Source organism: Linepithema humile, chromosome 3 (genome assembly GCF_040581485.1).
Source record: "Linepithema humile isolate Giens D197 chromosome 3, Lhum_UNIL_v1.0, whole genome shotgun sequence".
Taxonomy (NCBI): domain Eukaryota; kingdom Metazoa; phylum Arthropoda; class Insecta; order Hymenoptera; family Formicidae; genus Linepithema; species Linepithema humile.
In genome coordinates, this window is record NC_090130.1 from 31,244,040 (window position 1) to 31,271,872 (window position 27,833).

Sequence of the window (27,833 nt, forward strand, 5' to 3'; positions counted from 1 at the left end):
ACTGTTACGCGAACGCTTCGTGTCGAGTTCACTTGGCGTCAACTTCTATCGAAGTAATAATTATTTAGTTATTTAGTTGTTTAGACGCATCATTCTCAGTACTGCTCGTTGAAAATACATCGCGATCGTACAATGCAAATATCAAATGGACTTTCAGAGTGCTTAGGTACGTAATAACGAGACCTATTAACCATTTCTTGATTATAACCTTTAAAGGTTATGTCATTGCGAGTCAATGCTGCAAATCGCGGAATAGCATGAAGCTGTCGTTGAATAATTAAAATTTTTCTTTCCTATATCGAAGCATGCACAGTAAGCAAACACCGCCATCGTTGCATTCCGTGTTATTTGTTCGTTCTAAATGCATCGCGTGTGTTATAAACATCGAGAGTGCCGAACGATTATCGTATTGTGTTTATTAACAATGTGGGATCGTAATTAGCGCAATTTTTCGATCGACTTGTGTCCAAAAGTGAATATCCAGAACAATAGAATTGATGGTGAGAGATCAGTGGCGTTTCGTCGACCGGTGAGTAATAATTTAATACAACACATTTGCATAACAAATTATGCAGGCAGTCATCATTTACATGACATTATTTTTTACAAGTAAATGTTAAATATGGTCATGAAATATATTTTCTATTAAGTTATTAGTTTTTGTCTTTTTGTTATTGTTATTGTTACCAAATTATTAATTACACAGATCCAATTGTACCTTACTAAATTTATAATGCTACACATTTTGTATACAATGATATAAAACAAAATATAATTTTAACTCAATGTATACTTATACTTAAAATTTACATAATTTTTATATTCATGATTTCTTTTATTTTATTAAAGTAGCAATATGCTTTTTGCATCATTTCATGATGCATTGCCGTATATTATATAAATTGAGAAAATGTGACTATCTTATCGCTTATCTGTTTAATTGCTGCAATAACTATTGGTTGTGTGAGGCGAGAATGAAGAGAGAAAAGCGGTCGTTTGTATTTCTCACTTTCTATCTATTCTTATTAAACGTTTGCACGTGAAACTTGCGCACGTTGCAGTCTGCTGAAAATTTCTTCGTTAATTGTATCAAGATCTTTTTCCGTTCTCCACGCGTTCTCAGAAAGCACATATGCGGTACATAGGCGAAAGCCACACACGCGAGCGTAAGGCGGGTCAATTCAGATAGAAACAGCTGGCGAGATTATGGAGATGTGGGATAGCTAGTGAAGTTAATCGCGTGTATCACCGTACAATTACGAATTTATCGACGCGTATATGCCGCCTATTTTATCGTCTGTTTATTCTTTCGGAATTTTAAAAGGAGATAATTATTTTCTGAACGAGAATACGACAGTATAGCGTACTCTTCCTCTTTTCTGCTCCTTCTTTTTTAAGTTTGCATTTCTTCTTCCATCCATTACGGTTTTCCACGCTGCGTTAGAAAAATGAGAATAAAATAAAATGTAAGCCGCGAAAAAAGTTTAAATGGTCGAAATGGTTTCCACGTGAAAATAAAAACATATTTTACATTTTTTCCTACTTTTATTGTTATGGATGCTTACATTATTTCACAATCGAGTAAAAAGCATATTTTTTATTCTGCTGTTCATATTGCTATTCTTTGTTAATGTACTTTTAAAATTAGTTATTATTTTATGAAAAAAATATAGAAAAGCGTAATTAAAATTTATCAATCAATATTTGAACTGCTTGTTTGAAACAGTATTCCGATCTCAAGTTTAGAAACAACAATATGTAATAGTAACATGAAAAATAAGTATTTCTTAAAAACAAAGCGCATTTATTTGGATTCTTTTTTTGTGGTTGGTCTTTCTAAAACAAATTGGAAAACGGATCGCGCTAACAAGCAAACGTGTTCCAAAAAGCAAGGATTCGGCGCGCTATCGAATGCATTTACTGATCAATTACGAACGAGTAGCGTGTACGAGTATTTAGTTTCGGTGTAGAAGAGCGTTTCTCGACATTTCACTTCATTAATTAACTAGTTGATTTGATCTCGGGTGCAGTAAAGCTCGTCGAAAAACATACTCGCGCGGCAATTTTTTGCTTTTTTTTAACAATCACTTTCAAATAGAGGAGAATTTTTGTGGTAGGATCCATCTGTCATTCAATAGTTGCATTGCGTCGTGATATTTGTACAATGAAATTTGTTCCGTGAAAATGGCAATGGAATTTTTATGGAAAGAAATAGAAACGGTTTCTCTCTGACATTGTATTTTATGTGTACACGCTAACCCACGCTTTATTATCGTTGACTGCAAAAAGTGGATTTAACTCTCAGCTTCAAAGAAACTTGCTCCCGAGTATGACAATTATTCACATGTTGCTCGAGTACAATGCTTGCTTAATATTGCTACAATCAAGAACTTTTAATTACACAATTATAGGATTAATTTTATCTTGTTAAAATGAAATAGATATTTAATTAGATAACTAAAGAATTAAAATGGCTTTGTCACATTAATTTATTTATATTTCATTTAAACAAATTTTATTTCAAAATTTTGCAACAAAAGTGCAATGTTATTTTTGCAATAAATAGTATATAGGAATATAGAAATCGTTACTTGTGCGAGATCCAACGTTTATGCTTTATCATGTTTATACCATACATAGGTATATATAATATATATGTATATAGTATATACATATTCAATCGCTTGTATCGGTTTTTTACGATCAAATCGCGATTTATTTTATTTTTTAACACCACAATAATGTGACAATATGTCGATAATATATTACGTTAATTTTTTTTAAATAATTTGATTAGAGAAACTTAGAGAAAGAAAAAACAAAATCTTAATATGCAAGCATTATGAAATTATAATTAGTTAGACATAACTTACACAAACGCTAAATCTATTAATAATCTATAATTGAGCATAAATAAACGTTATATTTATAAATTATCATAGAAAATATTTAATTTGCATACGCCATTATTGCGAATAATTTCTGATGACAAAGAAAGACGAACAAGTTTGTGAAATAATGTAACCTGCCTTTGTGCGCAAAATCAACCGCGCTAAATCTAAGTAACTTATCACCAGTATCACGATTTACGAATTTTTTTACGCTAATTGGATCTACGTTAATTGGACTGTCTTTCCTGGCCCCAAGCTTCGCGAGTCCTGGAGATTCCAACGTGTGTATGGACGAAAATGCGCGTCTCTATACACGGTAACTGGATAATTACAAGGGTTGGCTGGTTATAATGGTAACCACACGCTTCTTGCCCTCTTGCGGAGATGTTACGCGCATCGGTCTTTATCCATGTTCTAAGGGGGAATAATTATTTTCATGCTCGAGCTCTAACGAATGTAACTTATACATCGACGCATTTCGAAAGAGGGTAACGATCTTCCTGCCAGGAAGTTTCTGGTCTCTCAGACGACGCGATACAACGCTGCAATTTGCGGTATCCCGTGTTTTTGGGCTCGTTGGGCAAAATATTAGCTTTTTATGAACGAGTACACTTTCCAGATTGAACTCTGCAAGAGGATTCTTGCAAGATGAAATTTCAGCGCTAAAATGCGTTCACAAAAAGGGAACATAATATTTTGCTTAGCCTTTTCTCTAAATGAGAAAGATTTCGTATCTTTTTCTTGTCGTAACAATTTTTCTAATTAATAAAATATTTTTTATTTGGATTCATTTTTGAACTATCAAATTTGATAAATAAAATTCCAAATTACTTTCAAATATTTTAGCGGCAAATTTTTTATTATGAATTTTTTTATTATGAAATAGCTCTAGTAATGAATTTCGACAATTTAATAAATACCAGATAAATGCGTGAAGATGGGTAGAAAGGGAAATTTAAAAAAATCGCAAGATATGCGAACGAGACAAACGCCAGAATCAGTACGCGTTTCCGATAAGAGAAATATTCGCCAGATTCCATCGCGCGGGATCGTAGAAAGAGGGAGAACACCGAGAGCAAGTGAAATTTCTCCGGCTTTACAATACCGGGCTATTCATAACTGTCAGCACGACGGCGGGATATATCGCCGCGTCCACAAAAGCATTCTCTTTCGATGGGAATCCCGCCGAGATATCGTCTAATGTAAATATGTACGCTCCCTTCTCGATCCGGTCCTTTCTTAAAGTATTATGCTCTACTGCTAAATGTTTACGCAGACCTTTTAACGTCAAAGTCAAATATTTTCATCAGAGAGCCATTACTTCCACCGGTCACACTATTGAATGAGAAAAGTTAGATCAGGAATTAGCGTTAGAATTAATATTTGATTTTCAGCGACCTCATTGCACATTAATTCAATGGCGCGTCATTGTTTTATATTTGATTTTCATACTTCTATATATAAAATGGGATAGCGCGTATGTGTGAGGAAAAAATTTGAAGATGATAAAAATGTTAATATTTGTTTTGTTTAAAAGAAAAGCATTTTTTTAATCTAAAATTCGAGATTTTGGATTGTTTAAATTTTATTGTCTTTTTTGTATTTAGTTTTATTAAAATCACTATTTCTTTATAAAATAAATGGTTTATTTAGTACTTTTGCTTGAGAATTAAAATAAATAAAGGCTTTATTTTATAATGCAATAACGACGCTCTGTTGCATTCGGAGAGCTTTGAGATTGCAAAATCGAGGCGCACGTCAAAGGTACGTCTCTTCCGTTGAGAGTTCGTCGAGATTCATTGACTCGATATAAATATACCGTCTGACTCGTTTCCCAGGCAGGCCTCCGCGTTGTAAGGCAGGACCTTGCTCCTCCATAGGAATGAAACGTAATTAATGTCCAAGATCAAATGAAACATCTGTCGTAAGCGACGAGTTCTACGTTATTTAACGTTCATTGACTTGTCCGTGATATCATGCCACAGCAACGGTGTGTCAACTTCGAGTCAACTCTAAATCGAAAATATTAATTAAGATTACATGATAAACAAGAAAAGAGAGAGAGAGAGAGAGAGAGAGAGAGAGAGAGAGAGAGAGAGAGAGAGAGAGAGAGGAAACGTTTTGTGTCTTCTATGAACACATTTCTTTGCATTTATTTATAATGTAATGAATATCATCTAAATTAGACTAATAAATAGAATATGAATAATTAATAAATAGCTCTTTACTAATTGCACGTCTCTTGTGAATAATTTACGAAAGAAGTTACATAAAGGAATTAATTAACAAAATACCAAGGTTAGAAAGATATTTTACAGTGCAATCTCACATTTTTATCTTTTAAAATTTATTTTTTTGTAAATTAATTAATTTGTAAATTTTAATGACCCATTAAGGAGCACTATTCTGTTTTTTCCTGATTGTGCTATCAAATACAATGTTACACTTAACACAAACATATTTAAGGCAAGAGCCAATGGATTGCTAACACTTGACTTAAATCACTTTCAGTGTGATTTTACCATATAAGAATTATTTTAGAATGTATTAAAAGCGTCGTACGCTTAATTGCAAATAAATTAAAATAATAATTCTAATTTCAATTTATATGCTTAATATCTCTTGCTTATATATAATATTCTGTTTGGAAAGTAAATAACCTAAAGCATTAAATTAATCTATGTACTATTTTCAAATGACATTTTTTCTTCTCGAAAGCTATTTTTTAAATTGCAGCTATCTTAATATTCAGTCGCCATCCTGCAATCCGCTTCATTGTTATGGTCTGTTTTTTCGTTTCTCAAGCGACAGCACGATCGATTGGGAAATTACAGAATGTAACTCTTTCTTGTACGAGACAATGGGAGAATTTAATCAACCGAATACACGAAGTGCGCGTAAAACTTGTAACGCTCGGTTGAGTTCATTGCTTCGTGCAACTTTTAGGAAGATTTGTTGGCAAATTTCAGGGATTCTCTCTACCGAACATGAGCTGAGGCGCGAATTAATTCCGATGTCAGATTTACTCGCGAAACGTTGATTCGTTTTAGGGAAAAATGGAAGTAAGTTGTAACTGTCTCTGTACGATTAGGGTCATTTCAGAAAGCTGCGCCACTATTATTCACAGATACGATGAGTTACTTGACGATTTATCCTCATTAATCTAATCATTATTACGTAATGTGAATTAAATAGCACAATCATTATCTACAGTAATAAAATTAAATAACATAGTTATTATTTTTAGTAATAAATTAATTTTTTATTCTTGAATAATTTTTATTTTAAAATAATAATTATAATTATTATGCCATTGATAAATATCGATAATAGTAAAAAACATTACATATCTGCGTAAAGATATTTTGCTAATTTTATTTCTCATTTCTATGATAAATTGTAATATTTTCTACGCTGTCCTTACAACTGAAAAGCCAATAGATAATCACTAAATTATGATTGCCAATGATGATTATAGCAGATATACTATTTCCAAGACAAAACACTGCTCTTTTATATTACCTGTAACCGTGGGCCAATGAGGTCTATAGAGAACGAATGTAATTCATGGTGTTTTAAAATTCCGGGCACAGAGAACTATTCCTACTGATACGGCGGTCCTACAAACATTCACCGTTGATGATGCCGTAAAAGTGCATCGCACGTATACCCTGGCGCGCTTCTATTTGTTTCGCTTCATTTTCCAACCGACCGGATTAAAGGTTTGCCTTCATTTTGTTCCGCGCGCAACGGAAGACATACCATTGGCAAAAATTGTTCCCCAATTCCGGGAGGACACAATTTAAACGGCTGATCGCCAATTGAATCTCTGGACATGCCATTACTTGCAGAATTCCGATCGAGTTTAGTAGGCATGAAATATCGTAATTTAGTTCATAATTTCACCTTTATCTGTCCAGACCAAAATGAAAGCAATTCTCGTTGCAATCAGTTTCAAGCAACACCGAAAATATCGGACAAACATTCTAACTATTTTGTGACAAAATATAGTTATATATAATGCATTTACGTATACAGAGTACTAAACAGAATGTATGAAAAGATAACATATGATACCAGTGTGGAATGGATTTTTTAATGAAAATTAAAGTAGGCGTTATTATCTTTTTATTTTTTAGTTATCTTGACCATTAAATCTTCAATCCAATTTTTGTTAAAATATACTAAAATGTTGTTCGAAATAACTGAAGATTCAATGCACCGAAATTATTTTAAAAGCAGATTCTAAATCTTTAAATCTTTAAATTCTTTATTATAATTTCATGCATTTTTTAAAAATATGTTATACGTTCAATCCTGTTATGAATACATATTAATGTATCAAATTATACGATTGCGCCAATTATACATCGAATAATACCGTATATCAAATTATTTTGCCGCGTGGAATACATATTTTATGAAATGTATTAAGTCTTTGCACGTAGTTTATTATTTATCCGCTATATTGATTGTCTTTTATGTTTATAATCTCGAAACTAGATATGTTGAAACTGATCATGCATTTATTCAATGCCATGATTATATTTGTTTACGTTTTGTTTGTTTCAAAGACAAAATTGTCAAGAGAAATAACATGCGTAACAATATACGCATTGTTAAAAAAAAACTCTAACATTTATTTATTTATATAACTGATGTTATATAAAATACTGAGAAAATGCATAAACAAAAAATTCATTATCTGATACTAACATTCACAATTCAAATTCGATTGTATTAAGTTTTTTTGGTGCGATAATCATTATATATGTATGTTTGTAATGTTTTATACAGCAACAATTTGACGAATCATATAGATACGATACCTATTATTTTCTCCCTTTAATTAAAATAAAAGCTTTAGTTATAAATCAATACAATAACAATAAAACGTAATTGAACTGTTATCGATACCTCCCATAAAATTATCTTATTTAAAAACAGTATTGGTATTGATATTTCAACACACAGAAATTGGTATTATTTTTAATGAAAAATTTACACAGCATTGCCGATGGAAATTTAATGCGATTTCTTACTTTAAACACGTTAAACTCTTTTATCTTTTTATACAATACTTCGAACTTCTGATTCACTGTCAGTTAGATTTCAAATATTCATTTGATCAACTTCTTTGCGCAACTTCTGAAACGTGTCAGCTGTTTTTTGTCTGAGAAAAAAGGAAGATTTGAATAATATTTATCCGCGCGTAGCCACGAAGCATTTATATTTTCTTATTCGATCGCTTGCCATGTTGAACGATAGAGATAAGAGGAGGCGGATATCTCGTAGAAACCAGAAGTGAGATATATATTTAGGCCGCGGTTAGCATAGAAACTACAGACATCTACTGACTGCGCGCTTATAATCTATACTAATCCTCCCGTAATCTCACTGTAAGCCTTCTATATAACGCATGTTGCGAAGTTCATCTATCCGAAAATGTTTCATTTAATCGTGTTCATATATATACTGCGTATCCTTACAAATTTTAATGTAATTCCATTCAGCACTCGGATTTCTAATATAAGGTTTCTCCTTTTCATCATGTCCCCCGATTATACAGTTTAGACACTAAAATTCCATGTGCGTGTATATTATACCTATAATACACATTTAAATAATATACACAAAAAATAAAAATCGCAATTTCTCGCGAGAATAAATTTGCATGAAAATGATTTACATGTGCTGTTTAAAAAAAAAGCTATTAATTGGAAAAAATTAATTTCTTGTCTGATGCAAATATAAACTATTATTGTCACAATTTTCTCTTAAAATTGCATTACAAGATGACTTATAGCATTATTCTATATTCTTGAGGAGGATAAACTTGAACGTTATATATTGCCAACAGTAAATTTTCATTACTCCTTGATCTTATATTTACCAGTAGCAAATTTGAAGCAATATACAATAGCGACAGCCTCGACGCTATTCTACTCGAGCCGGAATTTCACTTAACTGTTTCACAGTACGGTTATCCTCTTACGAAACAAGACATTTGTTTTCCTAAAAATCTTCACCAGTGGTAAAAAAGCCGACAAGGAACTGTTTTATGCTCACTTTTTATTACCGGCATCGTAAAATGTACGCGCAGGAAAATTATGGCGTCAGCATCGGAGTATATCGATCTGCTTTCGGTTTGTCAAACGGGGCCATTGGAAAATATCGTAGGTGTTAAACAATATCGATGGGATTCATACGGAACCTCCGGCTGTTGACGTAAAGTTTTTATGCCGTTTTACGCAAAGCCATAAATCTTCAGCTTTATACAACGGCGGATGATGGGCGCGCGATAGTACTGCCGCTGATGTTTATTGTACGTCGTAAAATTATGGAATATTAAACAGACTGTTGTTAAGTTATCTCTGAACTCATCTGTTTAAATACATGATTTTGCGTGACTGCCGAAATGCATTACCTCTATTATTTTAGCAAAAGAATGACAACTGTACCGGAGATTTGCGAATCAAAATTTTACATGTTAAATTAATAAATCATGAGGTAATACATGCATATTTCTGCTAAATTAAATTGTGGTACATGTATGCGATAATTCGCAAATCAAAATAATCTAAATTGTCTCAAAATAGTTACAATCTATCAAATTGTGATTTTATTGCTTGTTTCTACGCTGAAAATTTCCTACCGTAACAATTTAGCCGACTGAAATGTCAGAATGTCGAGCAACAATACGCTGAATTCTTTGCGCCAAACGTCACTTTTTATAGCCGCGTTAAAGAGACAAATCCAGCTCGTAAAAGGGGATTCTGCGACAACATATTTGCGCTCTTGTTTGAAGTGACAGAATGCCTTCTGTTTCTCTTTCCTCTTGTTCTTTTCCTTTCTTTTCGTTATCGAAGAGTGTTTTATCGGGAACTTTACGTAATTTTCCGAGGGGAAGGAATCCGGAAGAACAATTCTACGCGACGATATTTGCATTTTACTCTATCGTTACTGAAGTGGCTGGAACAGTGGCAGCAGATTCGATTGCAGGGGCCGAAAGATGCGAATCGATCGGGGCAATGAGCCGGGGCGAGTTTCCTTTAGCTAAAGAGAAGTTCAGGCATAAGCAAACGTAGGAAAGTGGCTGCTAGCAGTCTCGTAAAAGCGAGGTAACTGTATTTTCTGCGTAACTAAATTGGATTGGCAGTTTATTGGCGATATTCGTTTGTGAGTGGCGTTTTCGTTACCTCTTGTAGCATGTGACCGACAAAAATCCATTTCCCACTGCTTCGTCCTGCTGCGTCGCGTCCCTATGTCGCTCGTGTCCTTTTTTATTTCCTGCCGTATCGCTTGGTGTAGCGCCCTCGCATATGTCATTCGAATCGATTAGATCAGGCAAGGCGCGAGTTAGTGTTTGAAAACGTCGACGTATAAAAATACGGATTGATTGAAATACCGACACGTCCGGAATAGTTTGAGAAACATTGAAAATAGCAGAATATTTACGTTTTTGTCAGTTAAATAATCATTATTGAACAATCGATAATTATTTCCAATAATTTTTTATAAAAATACAAATACATGAATTTTTAAAGGAATTTTAAAAAAGACTGTTAATGAGTAGGTCACCTCACCTCATTCTTATGCCACTAGACTCCTTTCAAAGTTCGTTTATGCCTTTTCTCTTGTTACGTACTTTTCTTAATGACTTGAGCAACTCGACATTATTATATTGTATGAGATAAAAATAAATTTGTTCTTCACGTTCTTTTTTTTACTCTATTATATGCTTCCGCTATTCGGAAGACGTCTTATCAGGAGGTATCATGAAAGTCAATATCGATATTGAGAGAGAGTAAGACTCCTGCCGAGCGTCCTTCTACTCTCGAAAATCTCGAGAGCAAAACGAACGGCAATGAATGTAAGAAGTTCCTTCCGTATTAGCAGAATCTTTTACTTTAACGCGGCTTAAAGAGCATTAATAGAAAATATGGAAGTACCTTTTTCAAATTTCATTTATCATGGCCTACTTTTATGAATAATTTATTAGCAGTCATAGCACACATTAAAATTTTTCTTAATATTCTTTGCGGATAATGGCAATAATTAGTATTGCGATTAGTATTGCAGCAATTTTATGTCAATCAATTTAGTCAAAATTATTCCAAATTTTTTTTAAATGCATTATTTCATAATGCTCTTCTTTGGAATGTTTATCTGTTATCTTTATCATATACAACAGCATTACAGAATTTTTTCTTCGTCGCTTGTGTCAAATTTACATTTCTAATTAGTTGTTAAGGCGAAGTAAATGCAAACAAATTTCATCGGTGTGCATTCCATTTTTTTCTGGCGCGTGCACGTTTACTTGTGCGTTTTACGCGTAAAGTACTTCCTCTAAGGAGACGTTATGGCTCCAAAGAGCAAATAAACCACTTTACTCCGTCTATCTATCTGTCCCACGCTACCTTCTCCACATGAAAGGCAAATAGCGACAGATAGTGAAAGAGAAGGAAGGCAAGATTATATATAGAGAGAGAGAGAGAGAGAGAGAGAGAGAGAGAGAGAGAAGTTACTCAATATGTATTCCTATCCCCTCTCTTTCTCTCCTATTGTTTCTCGCCATTTAGCTTGCCCGATATCCGCTCTTGCCCGTTTCTAGATTCTGTTGATCCGTACTAGCCCAGAAACGTTCAGCGCTCTATCGGCTACTAGAAACCTCCGTCGATGCACCCTACTGACACGAATCGCTGATGAGTCGATCTAGACGCGGCCAGAAGCGCATCCAAAATTTCCGGTGCTTCAAAATACAATAGTTTTTAAGAATATAGAATAGGTATGATTATAAATATTAGCAAATATTGCCAAAAAATTAGGAAGATATTGGGAGACATTTCTAAGTAAAAACATGATTGAAATGAAATGAAGTATAATAATAATTAACAAAATAGAGTTTGAAAAATTGGCACAGATTGCACTTCATCAAGAAAGCCATTGATTAGCCTTCTGCTATAAAAATCTCCCACTGTGTACATAGAGATCCTACACACGTAGCAATATACTCCAGATATGATTCTTCTGGATTCGAGGGTGATAAATTGCTGGTGCGAACGAGTGCCTCTGATTTCTAACGAGGCCTTGAATCGAATCAAATTCGTGTATGTTTGAGCTTAAAAAAGAATTTCATAAAAAAAGGGAAGAACTTCAAACGCTTCAAACGCTACGTGTACAAATTTTTTTCTCATCTGTAGGATAGAAGGTGGATAAAAGGGTGCGACGCGCGGTTGCGATTTTAAAGGTAAGGGTGTTTCGAGCGAATCGACGAAGATATTTTGCAAAGCGAGAATGTTTTTCTCTCCTATGGTCGATTCACAGTCCTGTTAGGACTTCGTGGCGAGAGAAAATTGCGGTCAGAATTTTCACACTCTTTCTTCTTGGTCAGATTTTTCCGCTTCACGACGATTACTGGTCGACTTCAAAAAATCGTTTATTGACTAGTGCCAAATAAAGATTTTGGAAAATAGTGTGATAAAGATTTAATCTATCATTCCATCTTCAATTCAAGATTAGATAAAATTGAACATAATTTAAATTTTGTAATAGCAAATCAGATGCTATTTTAAATCTTATAAAACACAATAAATATTAATCTTTACAGAATAATAAAGTTATTTTCTTGTAAAATCCAAACAAATTCAATCTTTTAAATCTTGTTGAAAATAAAAATAAAAGTTATATATTATATTTAAAAATTTTATCGCACTCTACTCAGTCTCATTAAATAAATCAATCATCAAAAAGTGTTTTGATGCTATGACGATAACACATTTTAATTATTGAGAAAAACAAATAAATTTTATTAACTTTTATATAAAAAAAAGAGCCAGATACAAATCCAATTTGTATTGTACATATCATCAACTATGTTTGATTTTCAACTATGTTTCAATTCTCGCATCAATTGATGAGTTGTTATTTACTGAAACGATATACAATTTATTTATTGAAAAAAATATGAATGACGTAGTGATTAAAAGGTTGATTTGCCTCGTTTTTTTTCAATGCATCAAATTTTTTAATCTGCCGTATCTCTCTATCTGTTGCAAAGCTTTTTTGACATGTCTCAATTGTTGGCACGTATTTTGTTTTTTTGCATTTCTGCTTCTGAAAACGTCAAGATTGAAGGAAATGCGAGGAAGTTCGCATCTGTCTGACGATCTATGGCAAAATATTGCGAAATGACAGAGGGAGAGATATACATGTATTTTCGCAGAGAACGAAAAATACACGATGGCACAGATAGTAGCCTTTATTTCGATAGAAATGAAAGAAAGAATGAAAAGAAGGGAGATTTTCTCGCCTTATTTTAGCATTGCTCGTCGTGTATAGCGACGCGTTGGTTTGTGCACATTTGCGTATTGTTACATGCGTTTCCGTCACTGTTCACTGTAAGACACGACAGCGGGGACATACTGTCAGAGATTATCGGTTCGTCGCAAAGAGTAAAGTTTCTTCCCAGAAAATTTTACGCTCGAGAAAACGCAGTTAATTCGCTGTCCGCCGTTTCTCACCGTTGGCGCCGATAAAACTGCGCGCGGACTTCAAGTGTAAACGGGATTTTGCGCAACTTTCTTGTCTTTATTTGCAACTTCTTTTATTAATCTTCATTTTGCGACTTCTTTTATTAATCTTCATCTGTTTTTTCAACGAAACTTTCCAATTTTGTTTTGAATGATGTGACAACGACAGTCGCGTCGGTAGATTTCTTTCAGCCGAATGAAGTACAAAGTAGCAAAGTGTGATGATGAATCAGAGGGAAATTTGCTTTCACGTCAAATATTTCTATTTATTTCTTTAGGAAATTTATGAAAAGACGATGGAAGCTGATACAATTTACTAGCTATAGGTAGGATCGAGAAAATTGCTACAGAAACATGGCATTGCAAATGCGTAATAGGCAGAAGATTTACGAACATTTTCCACTTGCAAAAATAGCGACAGCTTTTAAGTTTTTTTTCTATTTTATTCAAATCGATGTCGGACGAGAAATTGAAATAGCATTTCTACATATATGTAGCAATCTTCGCTAACTTTATGCGATAACATAAATTTCCAGAAAAAATTTCTCTGTATTAGCCGTGTTGCAATTGAATATAATATTGGAGAACTATTTGTTCAATAAATTTACAAGTTTACGCATTAAATGATTGATGAAATAACGTATTACATGATGATAAATTATAATTTTATTTTATTAGTATGAAAGAACAAATCTCTAGTATACTTGATTAATTTAACATATACAAATGTTACATATTAATATATTATATATTAATAAATAAATGTTATCTGAATAATTTTTATTTTGCTGGAAAAATGGTTTTTTAACTAAAATTGTACTAATTAAAATTGATCAAGATAATATATGACCAAGAGTAAAATAAAATTTTAAATTTAAACATAAAAAGAATAAGAATTTTGTTTTAACCAGTCCAGAATATCTTTGTTTAAGAGAAATTAAGTTGGTTGGTGAATATTTAATTTGATTTAATTAGAATTTTGTTTCTTTTTTTGGCTTTAATGTTATATTAATTTTATATAATTTATGAACAAAAAAACTAATTCTATACAATTTTCCAAATAAGCTTTTGCTGTATACATATATAATGTATATTGGATCGTTTAAAGCTTGGCATTCAATATTTCGCTAAAACTAAATTTATAATAAAAATTCATCAACCATTGGTATACATTCTCGCAAAAATACTGTATGATCTATTCGAAATGAAACGTTGCAAAAAATATCGTTTTTTTGCATTATATATCGCTGTATGATGGATGGACGCAATAATTCTCTAATGTTTTTTTAGTGGTTTGAGTGGCACGTAACAAGTAGGACGTAATGGTTGATTGAGATGTTGTTACTGATTGGCTACAATCGAGAAATTTTTCATGTGAAACACATGGAAATGATGTGACATGTTAAGATCGATAAAATATTTTTAGCTTTTAGGGCATTGCTGTGGGTTTGTTCGAAAAAAGCGTATTAATATTTTTACATTTCTACACACGTCGTATACATGTACATGTTAATGAAACATTTTGTAATTACTATATGTCTTTCTGTTACGAGTCTCTTATACAATTTTTACATCAAAAAATTTTCTTAGACTACAAGCAAAGTATTTTGCAAAATATATATTTTTTGTGCGCATATAATCTTTATACTCCGTAGCTTATTTCGTATATTGCCTTTATTTTCTGCAGCAGGATGTATAATTCACTAAAAGTAGAACAGGCACATTTTAGTTTCAGGTAATGTTACAAAGATAGATATTTTTGTTTTGTACTTGCTCCCATTCAACGTAATGCAGCAAAACAATTTGCAGTATAACATGAGTAAAAAGATTTACCTCTTGAAACTTGATGAGGATATATTTATTTCTAGAGAAAATGAGCTTTTACTGGCATCTCTGAATTGTTCTAAATTTTTGAAAAGGTCAGGACAGCACACTAGCATCGAGATGTCGAGACTGATCTTCCGTAGCTCCATTCGTAAAAGTGGATTCTCTGAGAAATTTTTCTAGTCATAGCTGCATTTTACGTTTTACCAATATATACTACGACGGTAGATCCATGGAGCATGTCGTGACGGGAAATCATCCGTGAACGTAAAATTTCTTTATTCTCTTATCTGTGTATATATCTACACGTTTGTTTCTCTCCTTCTCTCTCTTGCTCGCTTCTTTAGTAATGTATAGAAGAAAACATGGACATGTGAAAGAATCTGTCAAGTTTTGAACAACTCGCTGCGACAAGTGGAATAGAGTCTCGGAAAAATTTGATATATAATGCTAATAAAGTTATGAAACGTAAAAGATAAAAAATAGGTAAACGTTGATATCTTTAGCTATAACTATATGCTGAAAATTTTTAATTTTTTATATAATTTGCTAAAAATATTATATTATACAAAATAAGATACTATTTGCATAAATTAATCTGAAATATCTTGTTCTTAAAATATATATGCATTAAATATTTAACGAATAAAATAAGAATTTTGTTTTTTTCTTAGACTGTCATCTGCAATAAGGTTGATGAATCTAATATGATATTTCTTATCTGCACGATCTCTAACAACGGAAAGTTCGTGACTTAACTAAGCAAAGATTCGCCATTGAAGGTACTCTTGGTGCACTTGCAGATTGTGCAGCTGCATCAATGTAAATTTTAGCAGTATACAGCAACTTTGTTTCTCTACGCGGGTCCCAGTGTCCTAATTCAGAAGCATTGCATACCTGAAATGACGCGCATAGATTCTTCTTTCTCTCTCTCTTTCTCTCTCTCTCTCTCTCTCTCTCTCTTTTTCTTTCTCTTGTTTCCTTTTTGGGTAAAGGAACGAAAGTTTTCGAGTAAACTCAGCTTGCGTCTTACCGCGCTTTGAAAATTGCTGTGAGAGACAAACACGCATTTCTATTTTTCTATCGGGATTCACAATGCAATTTTCGTTTGTTTATCGCTTTTCTTGTTTTGGGAAAAAGGAATAGATTCCGAAGCTCGCGCGACGTTCCAGGCACGTCTGTCGCGAAATGCACAGCACCGTTAGCGCAAATTGGCCCGCACGATCACGTATCACCGCGAGTAGCAAATTATTTTTCACCTTTTACCAGAAGAATATATCATGTAGCTAGTAAGAGTTGTTCTCACGAAAAGCGTATCAAGATCTACAAACACGTTTCACAGCAAGATTATTTAATATTTATATAAGTAAAATGTAGTTTTAATCTGCATTATATATATATGTACAAAGCAAAAATCAATTTTTTTTTGAAAATTTAATTTCTTTTTTTTTATTAAGATTTACATAGCAAAAAATAAAAATTCAACTGACATAAAGCTAATATACATATATCAAGAAAATAATAACTTTCTAGTTTTTACATTACACAGAGCTTCATGTTTAATCGTGAAAAACTTTATCCCGCTCATTTAAAGTGAATATTAGAATTGACTGCAAATAGCGGTGATATTTGATTTTAGTGCATCATGCAATTTATAATAATTTTTGACAGCAATTAATTCATGAAATTGATGTGGATATAAAGCCGAGTTTTCTCACTTTTTTTTCCAGAATACCGCGATTGATTGGATGATCTGTCATTTTCGGTCAGATGGTTGAATCTGCAATAGATGTCGGTATCGATTTAAATCGGACAGCGGCGTATCGCCACGTGGTTATGGCCTTTAAATGCTGCACCTATAATTGCACGGCAAAAAATTGATGAACCTTCGACGTTAAAATATGATGACGTCACGTCCCTACGCCGTGAAAATGCCCATCATTGCGTTCGAGACAATCGTATTGTGGAATACACATTAATCTCTTTATCGAGAATTAATTTCGTTAGCCGCACAATTACTGTTGTTTCGACATCACGTAACACGTGACTGTTGTACATTATTACGCGCACTCGTCAATTCTACATATTCTGCCAAAATCATTAATGATTTGTCTATCTACGAGTACATTGGATTTAATTATTGCGCGAGAAATTCTTCATGCTCGATAGCTATATTTAATACCGATTATTTATATTACAAAATTATTTGCAGCACTAATTATTTTCACATTGAAGTCTTTATTTGATACTCAAAATCCACTCGAAATTAAATGTATTCATTTTAATCATATTTTGATATTAAGACAAACTGTATTCTCCAGAATTTGAAATCTTTAGCATCTGGTGCGTTTAGAGGAAGTAACTCCCGGATATATATATACACGCATTCAGCGCAATAACGTTATTGATCTCATGTATCTATGGAAATCGGTGTGTACGGTGCCACGTTTATGAATCATAAATCACGTCGCTCCAGATATAAACCCGCAAAACGTAAACGATATCGCGATATCTGAGTTTTTGGACGCGATGCTCGTTTATTCCTCCTCTCCCCATCTCGCAAGTTCTTCCTTTTCCTTCCAAAACCGCGTGCAACGGAGAGCGCAATGGATAATTTTTCATTTCTGAAGGAATGAAAGAAAGTAATTTTTAAATGTAAATTCTGTTTATAGCTGTGCATTGTGTAATTTGTCCGCGAAATGCGCTTAAATCCGTTATTACTATTCGCGACTTAGGTATTATTAGCCAAGATTGATATTATTTTTTTATCAATCGTATGTTGCGTTTATTATTAATATTTATTAACATTTATTACTGTAGGGACGTAACATATGAAAACTGAATTTTTATTACGAATTTATATTACGAATCTCTATTGTCTTTGAGATTTTCAAAGCAACATTCGCATAAATACATACAGACTTTTATGAAAATTTGCACATTTATGCTTCTCATTTAACATTAAATGTGGCGCATAAGAATTTCATCTCGCTATGACATTGAATGTGATTAGTGTAATAAGATTCAGCATCAGATGGGTACGTTTAACGACGAGTGCGGAAGTGCGAAAACGGATCCGGGGGTATCAGGCGGGATTATGCGTACATAAAACCGCACGTATATAGCCAGGCCGCTATTGCTGATAACTCGACCACGATTAAAGCGCGAAATGCCACGGAAGCAATCGTGCAGGAAATAGAATTATTTCGTTATGAGCGACCAGATGGATTAATGAACGCGCGAGCGGCAGGGAAAAATGCCGGGCGTTAAATTGTTAGTCTGTTAAATTAAATCGTCCGCGCTACAACGGAACGTTATAAATTCTATTCCTCTGGTGCCGAGGACGTGTGTGTCGACTGTAATTAAAATTCAACAACGGCACGCCACCCGTCATGCACGGCATTTTCTATTTTAATTCACGCATTATTATTAATCGCGCACCACCGTATTGTTTAGTACAATTGTGAATTATTTGAGTTTTAATTAGTCGTTCGTTTGATCACCAGTAAATTTTCCATTGACTGCACAACTGCGCAAGAGATGCCTAAGGCGCATTGTATTAATATTCGAATAAGCTTTTAATTAAATTTCTGAACAATGGATTACTTATTCTGTTTTTTTTAAATCATGATTTATTTGTCTTTATATTTTATTTCAATAATATGTATGTGCATTGTTATTAATAAGTGATCTGGAAAATTTTAAGTTGCATATAATTACATTTAATCTTTTTTTGAGAGCAATTTTTAGCTATTTTTTAACAATTTCTTAGCTTAAAAATTTGTTAATTTGGTTTTAGAAACAAACAATAATGATTATGAACAGAAAACTGATGTAATATTAGCTACTACAATTGCTGCTTTATAATGATAGTTTACGCACAATGTAAGCACTTATCTTGAAAAGTTGAAAGCTCTCGACGTTTTTCTATCGAGTGGATTTCATCTGCGAACGAAAGAGATTACCTGCGAAAATGTGGCTGCCGGATGGCCTGAAAAAAGGCTTTGCGAGATAGGCGTGCACGTATGCTCGACAATAGTGATATAAATTCTGGATAGGCTGGAAAAGGTTCTAAAAAAGAAAAAAAAATAGTTTTCGCTATCCAAAGTGACTTGTTAAAGTACTCGAATGCACGCGTATTTAATTTTAATACATTTTCCCTTTAATAAATCTAGAATTTTTATTTTTATTTTTGTTCACTCGAAATTTCTATCACATCTTAAGGCAACAATGGAATGAGTAACAAATCTATTTTTGGTATTATTACATACCTCAAGTAGCTTCCGTATTATTAATTTAAAAAAAAGAAATTTGTATTATTTGAAAAATTTTATTATTTTTATATTTTCTTTAAAAAAATGTTTAAAAAAAATCCTAAAAAATTTAATCTATATTTAGGAATTTATAATAAATATATACAAAGTGGGATATGTGTGTGTGTGTATGTGTGTGTGTGTACTTTTACAGTTTGTTAACTTGTAAATCAGTAGACTATATCGATTATTTCACGCAAACGATAAAAATGGAATAATTAAAAGTAGATAATCGGACGCGTAACAAGTCAACGCGATTCATTCAAATGTACCGAAACACGTGCATTTTGTACTAAGCAGCCAGCGTGCATCGATGTAGATTGAATACGTACGGAATTTCGGGATTGGCGACCGGAGCATTAGTTTCCGGCGAACAATTCCCTTTCGGCAGAGCATCGTGACCATTGTTCACACGCGAGATATTTGCGGAAAGCTACTACGTCCGAATATCGCCCGTTTATTCCGACAACTGTCTAAGTAATCCACAGGAGTTACTTCGCAACGGATTCGACGAGCGTAGCATGAAAGCCGGTCTGAGACACGAAGTCGAATAATTGTATAAGGAGCGGATCGTCTTCCCGTCGTCAAAGATATTTGAACGATGTAAGTCGGTTTAACAAATTACCGCGCAAAGTAATTTGCTAAACATTTTGCTCGGAACTTGCAAAAATTAGTTGAGTAAATTTCTTCCAATCTAAAATTTTTCACGTTATTTAAAGATTAACACAAATATTCTTAATCGTCTAACATAGTACATTTTATCAAAAAAATTAACGCATCTCAAAGCAAGCTTTCCTACCTAATCTTCTAGATGAGGAGATAAAAAAGTGATAAGAATATCACAGTATGAGAGAGAGAGAGAGAGAGAGAGAGAGAGATATGTTTATTTAAAAAAATCTGTTTTAAATGTTACAGCCTAATATTCTGTAAAGCCCAATGTGTCAGATCTGGAATTAATTTATCGGGGTGTCGATTTTTCTATAAACATTGTATATATACATATACCTACTGCAATAAATATATGTGCGTATAGAATATATATAAATTTTATTCAGTATATAATATTCAAGTGTAGAGGATATCTATGCTGTAACGTCGACTAAGAATGGCTTTTTACCATTTCGCCGTCCTTGTCTTCGCGGTTCTCAGACATCGTTTTTCATCTCGTCGCGTCGCCAACGGAACGAACATCCATCATTCGGATCGGCGTGTAACATCGCGCGGACTCGCGACAAGCGAAATCGATACCCGTCAATTCCCAATGAGCGCCGATCGGGCCGTTTCAGCAGCCTCATAAATAATGAAGCGCATGCAGATGTGGTGCCGTCGTCTCGCTGTAAATCGTGTACATTGAGCCGGTATACGGCGAATTTGCCGGTTTTACGTGGCTAACGATGTGCGACGGCTCCCATACTCCGCGCTTTCTCTCTCTCTCTCCCATTCTCATAATCGACTAAAATATCACGCGTTATCTTGCGTTCAGGGTCGTATGAAAAAATGATGAACGTGCCACATCGTATAATATGCGACGTCACTTAACCTTCGATTATCGAACTCGAGTCTGTATAAGGTGTTCGATAATAGACACATTTGGTAAACAAGTCAAAAATTATGAGCACGATTACTACATTCTGTATGAAATACATGGATACCACATACATACACATACACACACACACGCAACTGTTCATTTTTGTAGTCTACAAAATATTTATATTTAAAAAGACATTGTTCGAATACATACAATGATATATATTATAAGTTAATGGCAGATTTTTCTGACAGGAGAAAAAATATTACAAGCATAAAGTATTTAGAAAGTGTAATATCTAATACAGTATATTATACTTGTGCGTTTATATGTATACCGACTCTTATCAACAGTAGAAATAAAGTGCAACAAATTTTAATCGGCGCGATTGTAATGGATGCAAAAAATTCATCAAATTAACGTAATTAAAAAATGTATCCGAGAGAATACATGAAATGCATTTTATTAACGGTTAAATTCATAGAATAGACGGAAAGAAAAAAGAGAAGCACGAAAGAAGAGGAAGAAAAAAATACGCGAATCTGTTGAGTAAAATAATATTAATTCGATAAATATTAATATGTGAAGTTTTTTAAACTGTCTGCAGCACGTATATTTATATTCGTGCAGAAAATAAATTCATCGATCAAATTTGCTTCCATATGTTTGCATTAGACAGTTCGTGATACGCATTCGATTTTACCTTTGATGCAAATGATTGTACTGTGAATTGCTAATGCCTAACAGGCAATATAATAAGCATTCTAGTAAACGATTAATCGATAATGTACAACTAACGGATGATAATACTGTTACGTAATAATGATTCACCATAATACAAACATCAATTAAATTAGATCATAATAAATATCTCTTTGCTATCTCTCTACTATAGGATCACAATGCACAATGTCGTATCTCTACAGACGTATTTCATAATTATTATAATAATTATCATCGTACACAATATTTCATTATATGCTGCAAAACAAAATGTAATTAAATCTATTAACAATTTAGAATTAGTAAATCTATTAATTACGTTTAACGATTGTGTACAAAAACGTTTACAAAAATTGTTATTAAAATCTTGATTGATTGTAAGATTAAAAGGTGAGAATCCACTGTGTGTTTCGCGCGAAAAAGATAAATATTAATAAACATTATAAAATACAAGTAAGCCATATTTAATGGTAGTAAACTGTGAGAAATATCAATTTATATACAAATGCATAATTGTCGTCATACTTGATACATAATTCTCATCGAAAATTGATTATATTGTTTATAAAAAAAAGTAGTATCTCAATGACGTGTAACTCGACATATGCAGAATTACAAAATGGTTAAAACATATTTGGCACGTATTTGGAACACTATTGGTAATGTTAATGCGATATCGATTAGAACGTAACAGAATAATCAATCTCCATCAATGGTTCATCAAAAATCGATTGTTTTTATAGCATCGATGACTGTTGTGCATTAATGCTTTTAACGCTGAATGCTCAGTTCTCTCCTGGCGGCTACCTTGGGCAGGAAACTCAATTTGCAAAATGAAATTCATGGTTGACCAATGATGATCGTCGCGAGATGGGAGACAATCAATCCGCTTGATGCGGCATTACCCCGCGGGGTTAAATCGCTATTGCTAGTGGCTGACCTCCGATTCAGCAGCACGTTGCGCGAATTATTCCCTCGCGTTTACTCGCAAAGGTGTCATCCAATCATGCGAGTGCATCGCGCACCGCCGTGATATGCGTAGGCTAAGCCGCTTACCTAAATCGAACTTCCTACCTTTCGCTCTGGTTTAATGGATGTATCGAACATTATTCAAAGTTGTCTCTTTAACATCTATGCAGCAATAAAAGCAACATGAATTATATCTAATAAACTACGAAACTTTTAGAAGTTTAGATTGATAAATTAAAAGATTGTTTAACACATTAAAATATTATGTTCCATAATCTTTTATGATGTCGAGTTTTAATTACAATAATGCGAAATATAAACGTTTTTTTTTTTTTTTTTACATTTATTTTAGTGAACCATAATCTTATGTGGAATTTAACATTTTTTGTCGATATAAAAATATGTAAAAATATAATATTACAGGTATTTGTTTTATTGCTTTATCAGACGAATTAAGAATTTGACATACATTGAAAAGAAAAATAACACAAATTGGATACTTTTCTTAAAGACATTCTTTTTTTAAAAGAAATCACGAATCTGTACTTAAATCGTGCTTGTCTGCACGTGGGCTAATTTATTTGAGTTTGATGCAACTTCCGGGGTAAAAAAAAACTTAAACCACAGTGCACGGAAAAGACTTTAGGAGTGGAAAGACCTGATAATTGTGTTTGGCTGCCGTTTTCAAGGCGCGCGCTCGGAAATTACGCCCCGGAACTCTGACGGCGCATTAAATAGCCGGCAGACATGTTCGCGCGCAAAACAATGAGAGACTATAGAGATCGTTTGCGACACGCACGTCGACCGACCGGGAATTTACGATGCCGTGGGTGCTGCTTTCCGTGGTCTTTGTTCTAACACGACCAAGACGTTGCAGGCACCCTGGGCCAGTATTGTAGCAGCGCCGGCGCTAAACAACTTCCGGTTCTAAACATTTATAACAAGCCTCTGAATTTGAATCTCTTTGCGATTAAAAGTTTAATTAGTTAAATTTAGCTAATTATGATCCAGCGTTTTAATTACATGATGACAGTCTAGTTTCGAATTTAATGAACAGAATGTAATTTTGCCTAATAATTATTCTAGTATATTAAAATGCATTTTTTTTATAGAAATAATATTATGAAAACAGTACTAATAAAGAGAAAAAATTATAAGTTTAAATATTTTTCTTTAGAAAAAAATTTAGATACAATATATGTATAAAATATTATATTAATAATGTAGAAAAAAATTTAAATTTTTGAATCACTATCGAACTTTTTAATATTAAAACGAATATACTAGATGCCGATTAAACAAGTAAAATGCCACTCTACGATCATCTGCAGCGAACTACGACTACAGATATCTCGTTTATGTTGCAGGTGTCCTGGATGCGTAAGCGGGATATGCATATCCTGAGTGCCGGTCGTATCATGTACACGTCGGACCTGAGGTTCCAAGTGATCCATACGGACAAGTCGGAGAATTGGACGTTGCAGATCAAGTCGCCGCAGGAGCGTGATTCCGGCGTGTACGAGTGCCAGGTCAGCACCGAACCGAAGATGTCGCTCAACTATAGCCTCAACGTGGTCGGTGAGTGTTGCATGCATTATTTACATATCTGGCCCGATTACATAAATCGCAGACCCGGCGTTGCTTCTTCCCGAGGTCTTTGCTCGATTGAGAGGCAGACGACCGTCGATCGGCTATTGTCTCGCAAAAAAGATTGTTTGCGACGCGAGCCGGCTGCGGGGATCGAAGGGGTTAAAAGTTTAAACGCTTAAGTGCTCGGTCGCCAGATTATCCTCTCGATGTCGCGTCGCGTTGCGAAATCCTCATCCACATTGAGGATCAGTGAACTGCAACTATCACTATTGCGAATGTCATAGTGATGTCTAACGAATATATAAAAAGAAATTGTTTATTGACACTAGATTTTCAATTGAATTATTTATATAAATTTTCAATTATTTGATCAATTTTTCTAATAACAATAATAGAATAGTTTACGACTTTAAATAAAGCGGAATTCATTACAAAATAAATTAATATTGACTTATATTTACGCGTATTTAAATAACATCGATATATAAATATATTATAAATCAATATTATCTTAATATTTTTTAGTAAAAATTTACTACTTTATTTTAAACATTATTTTATTTGATACATATATGTCACACTGACATTCATCTAAAGAATATTATTTCATCAGTTCATAATATTCTACGTGCATGTAGCATTTTAATATTATTTTCGACGTAATTATTAATGCATTAATAGCAATAAATAATAAATTATTGAATGACGATACGGAAATTTCTCTATAACTTCATCGAGTGTGAAAATCGATCTCGATTCCATCACAAATGCCGATTGCACGATGCAGTTGGCGATGACACGTACAATTATATATTCATACATATACAAACGTATCATCAAGTATCATTTTGCATCCCCGGTGTATAAAGTATATGTTTAACAGTTTATTGCACAATAATTTTACGATGCAGGTGTACGTTTTCTCGCGGGAAAACAGTTAACCTTTTATAAATTTATATACGTAGAATGTGTTGATTCGCTAATTTATTCATCGAATAAACGCGCAATAAATGTCGGTCATGTTTATAGCGCGGCCCGTCTTCGCAAACAACGAATAAAAACGCAATTCTCTTGGCTGCGGCAAGATACACTGTGAGGCACTATTCGTGTCTTCTTTAAAGTTGAAAGCAAACACGCCGTAAGATTTAGTTAAGCGAAGTCCCCGCAATCCTTTTTTACGTTCGTGAATCTTTCAGCAGTTTTCTGAGAACATTAGGGAAAACGACAACGATAACGCACGACTTCCGTTTCTCCCGTTTGCGACTGTCGTCGACCGAATAAAAAGCAATGAGGACGGAAGGGGGGTTGGACGAGTTTTTTTGCATCGAAAGTCGTAGCTAAGATGCACTATAAACAACGTAACTTTGTGAATGCAATCCGGAAGAATTTCATATTGGCATAAATATCGCGCCGAGAACTAAACTTGTTTGTTGCTATAATTCTGTGATCTGTGCTGCAAGCTCGAAACAATTGTAATAACTATTCGCCCGATTCGCCGAAAATTGGTATAACTGTTGCCTCGTTTACTATGCGAAATTAATTGCGTTACTCGCGGTGTTCGCCACATATGATCTTATGGCTTTCGTCGTTTGCATTCTTTACCGCAATAAATAGATACTTGCGAGAGAACAAAATTATTTTATGTACGGATTTGATGCATTACACGAATAAAAATACTTGTAAGACTTTTTTGCATCTCTTGCAAAAATTTTAAATCTAACTTTTAAAGTGCAGAAATTTTTAAGTCTTTGTACTTTGAATTTTTTAAATTCTGGAATTCTTAAGACTTTTGGACTCTCGTGCATTTCCAAGCTGTTAGAATATTGGACTTTTGACTCGTGGAATTGCTTGATTCTGAAAATCTTAGATTGCAAGATTTAAAGCTGAGCACTTTTAGATTGCAGATTTTTTAATTTCTAGATCTTTGAATCGTTACTTTAATATGCGAGGACCAGTCAAAGTGTACGTTTAAGAAAAACTTTTTAATTTTTTCTCTTCAAAGATGTGAAATGCCGATAAAAAAGTAACGAAATTCTACCGGAAGTGTAGTAGAGAGACGAGATGGCATAGGAAAATAGTTTATGGATTGTGAAAGGAGAGGGACGAGTGGCAAAAAAAAAATTTATTTTTTCTGCTTTGATGCAGATTTCCACCTTTGTCGTATGCTCGCGCGATAGAGAAAAACAGCATGGAATTATCCATTTCCATTCGTGAATGTAGGATCGCGGAGACAAACGTCGATGTTGAAATCTGCACAAGACCAGAGAGAAAAACAAGCGGCAGGCTGGGGGATGGGGAAAGGAGTACACGAAGCGCAAGGGTGGAGAACGTAAGAGCACTGGCGTGCTCGATAAGCGGCTTGGAGGAAACACGTCGACGCGAACCGAGTCCTTCTCAACCCACCTCCCATTCTTATTCTCCCCTTTTTATGCGCTACGAGCGCATCGATGCAGGTGCATCCACTCCGTCCGGAACGTTTATGCCCGGAGACGGGAGGGAAAGTAGGCGCGAAATAAATCGTCTTTCTTTCGCGCGCTCTCTCGTCCGTAAAATCGTAAAACATGAAGTCGACGGCGAGATCAATTTTACAAATCCGCTCTGCAAAAAGCTGGAAACGCGAAAGTCCCTTCGGTTGTGGATCGAAAACTCCCATTGGGCACGAAGTAAGTATGAGGGTTGGTAAAGAAAGCGAAAAGGCTGCACGTTCCTGATAGGTCTTGCGTAAAGATAACCGGACGACGATCGATTGAATGAGCTAAGAAAAGTGAAGTAAATTGATGAAAGGCAGTATGTTACGTAACTACTTCAATAAAATATCACGCTTGCATATTAGAAAAATTATTTAAAAGAAATGACAGATAAAAGAATGACAAAAAGTAATTTCCACCGGAAAGCTGTTGAAGATGCGAAAATCAATATTAGCAGTTTAATAATAAATATTATTCGAACGCAATTACACATTTATTCGAGCTTCATCTTTATAGTTAATCGCGAGAGACGTTGAAAGTAATTTATTCGAAATCGCGAGCGCGATATACGAGAAATTTGGCACGAAACGCCTCGTAATTTCCGTTCCCGTTTTTCAAGTCGAAACGTGTCCTGAGGAGAATAATTCACGTTCTGAAATTCGCAAAGATAATAAAATTCCGCCAACGGGCGGAACCCCGTGGATCTCATCGCTCCGGCACATACATATATATGTATTCTTGAGTCAGCATTTTTTTTCCGCCTCCACATGTTTTCGCCAAGCCATGCGGCGTAAATACATCCGTATTAACCGCTAATGCATTTTTTGCCATCCATGCGTTTGTTAAGCGTCTCGCTCTGCCGCTGTCAAAATAAATTTGAACCCATTTCTCGTATTCGTAGCAGTCGGCCGGCCTTACACGAGCTCTCGCACGATTATCTTGGTTTAGAGGATTTTTTCGGATTACGTGGTTCATTCCGGCGGTAAAATTTT

General features: G+C 34.0%; 1 protein-coding gene across 1 annotated transcript in view; it reads left to right on the forward strand.

The window, feature by feature from the left end:
* LOC105670393 (defective proboscis extension response 1) overlaps nucleotides 1-27,833 on the forward strand; it is a 293,881-nt gene that overhangs the window by 138,214 nt on the left and 127,834 nt on the right. Inside the window, exon 3 of the mRNA XM_012363900.2 lies at nucleotides 24,151-24,361. Within this exon, the coding sequence (XP_012219323.1) occupies nucleotides 24,151-24,361 (211 nt within the window). The remainder of the gene's footprint in view (nucleotides 1-24,150; nucleotides 24,362-27,833) is intronic.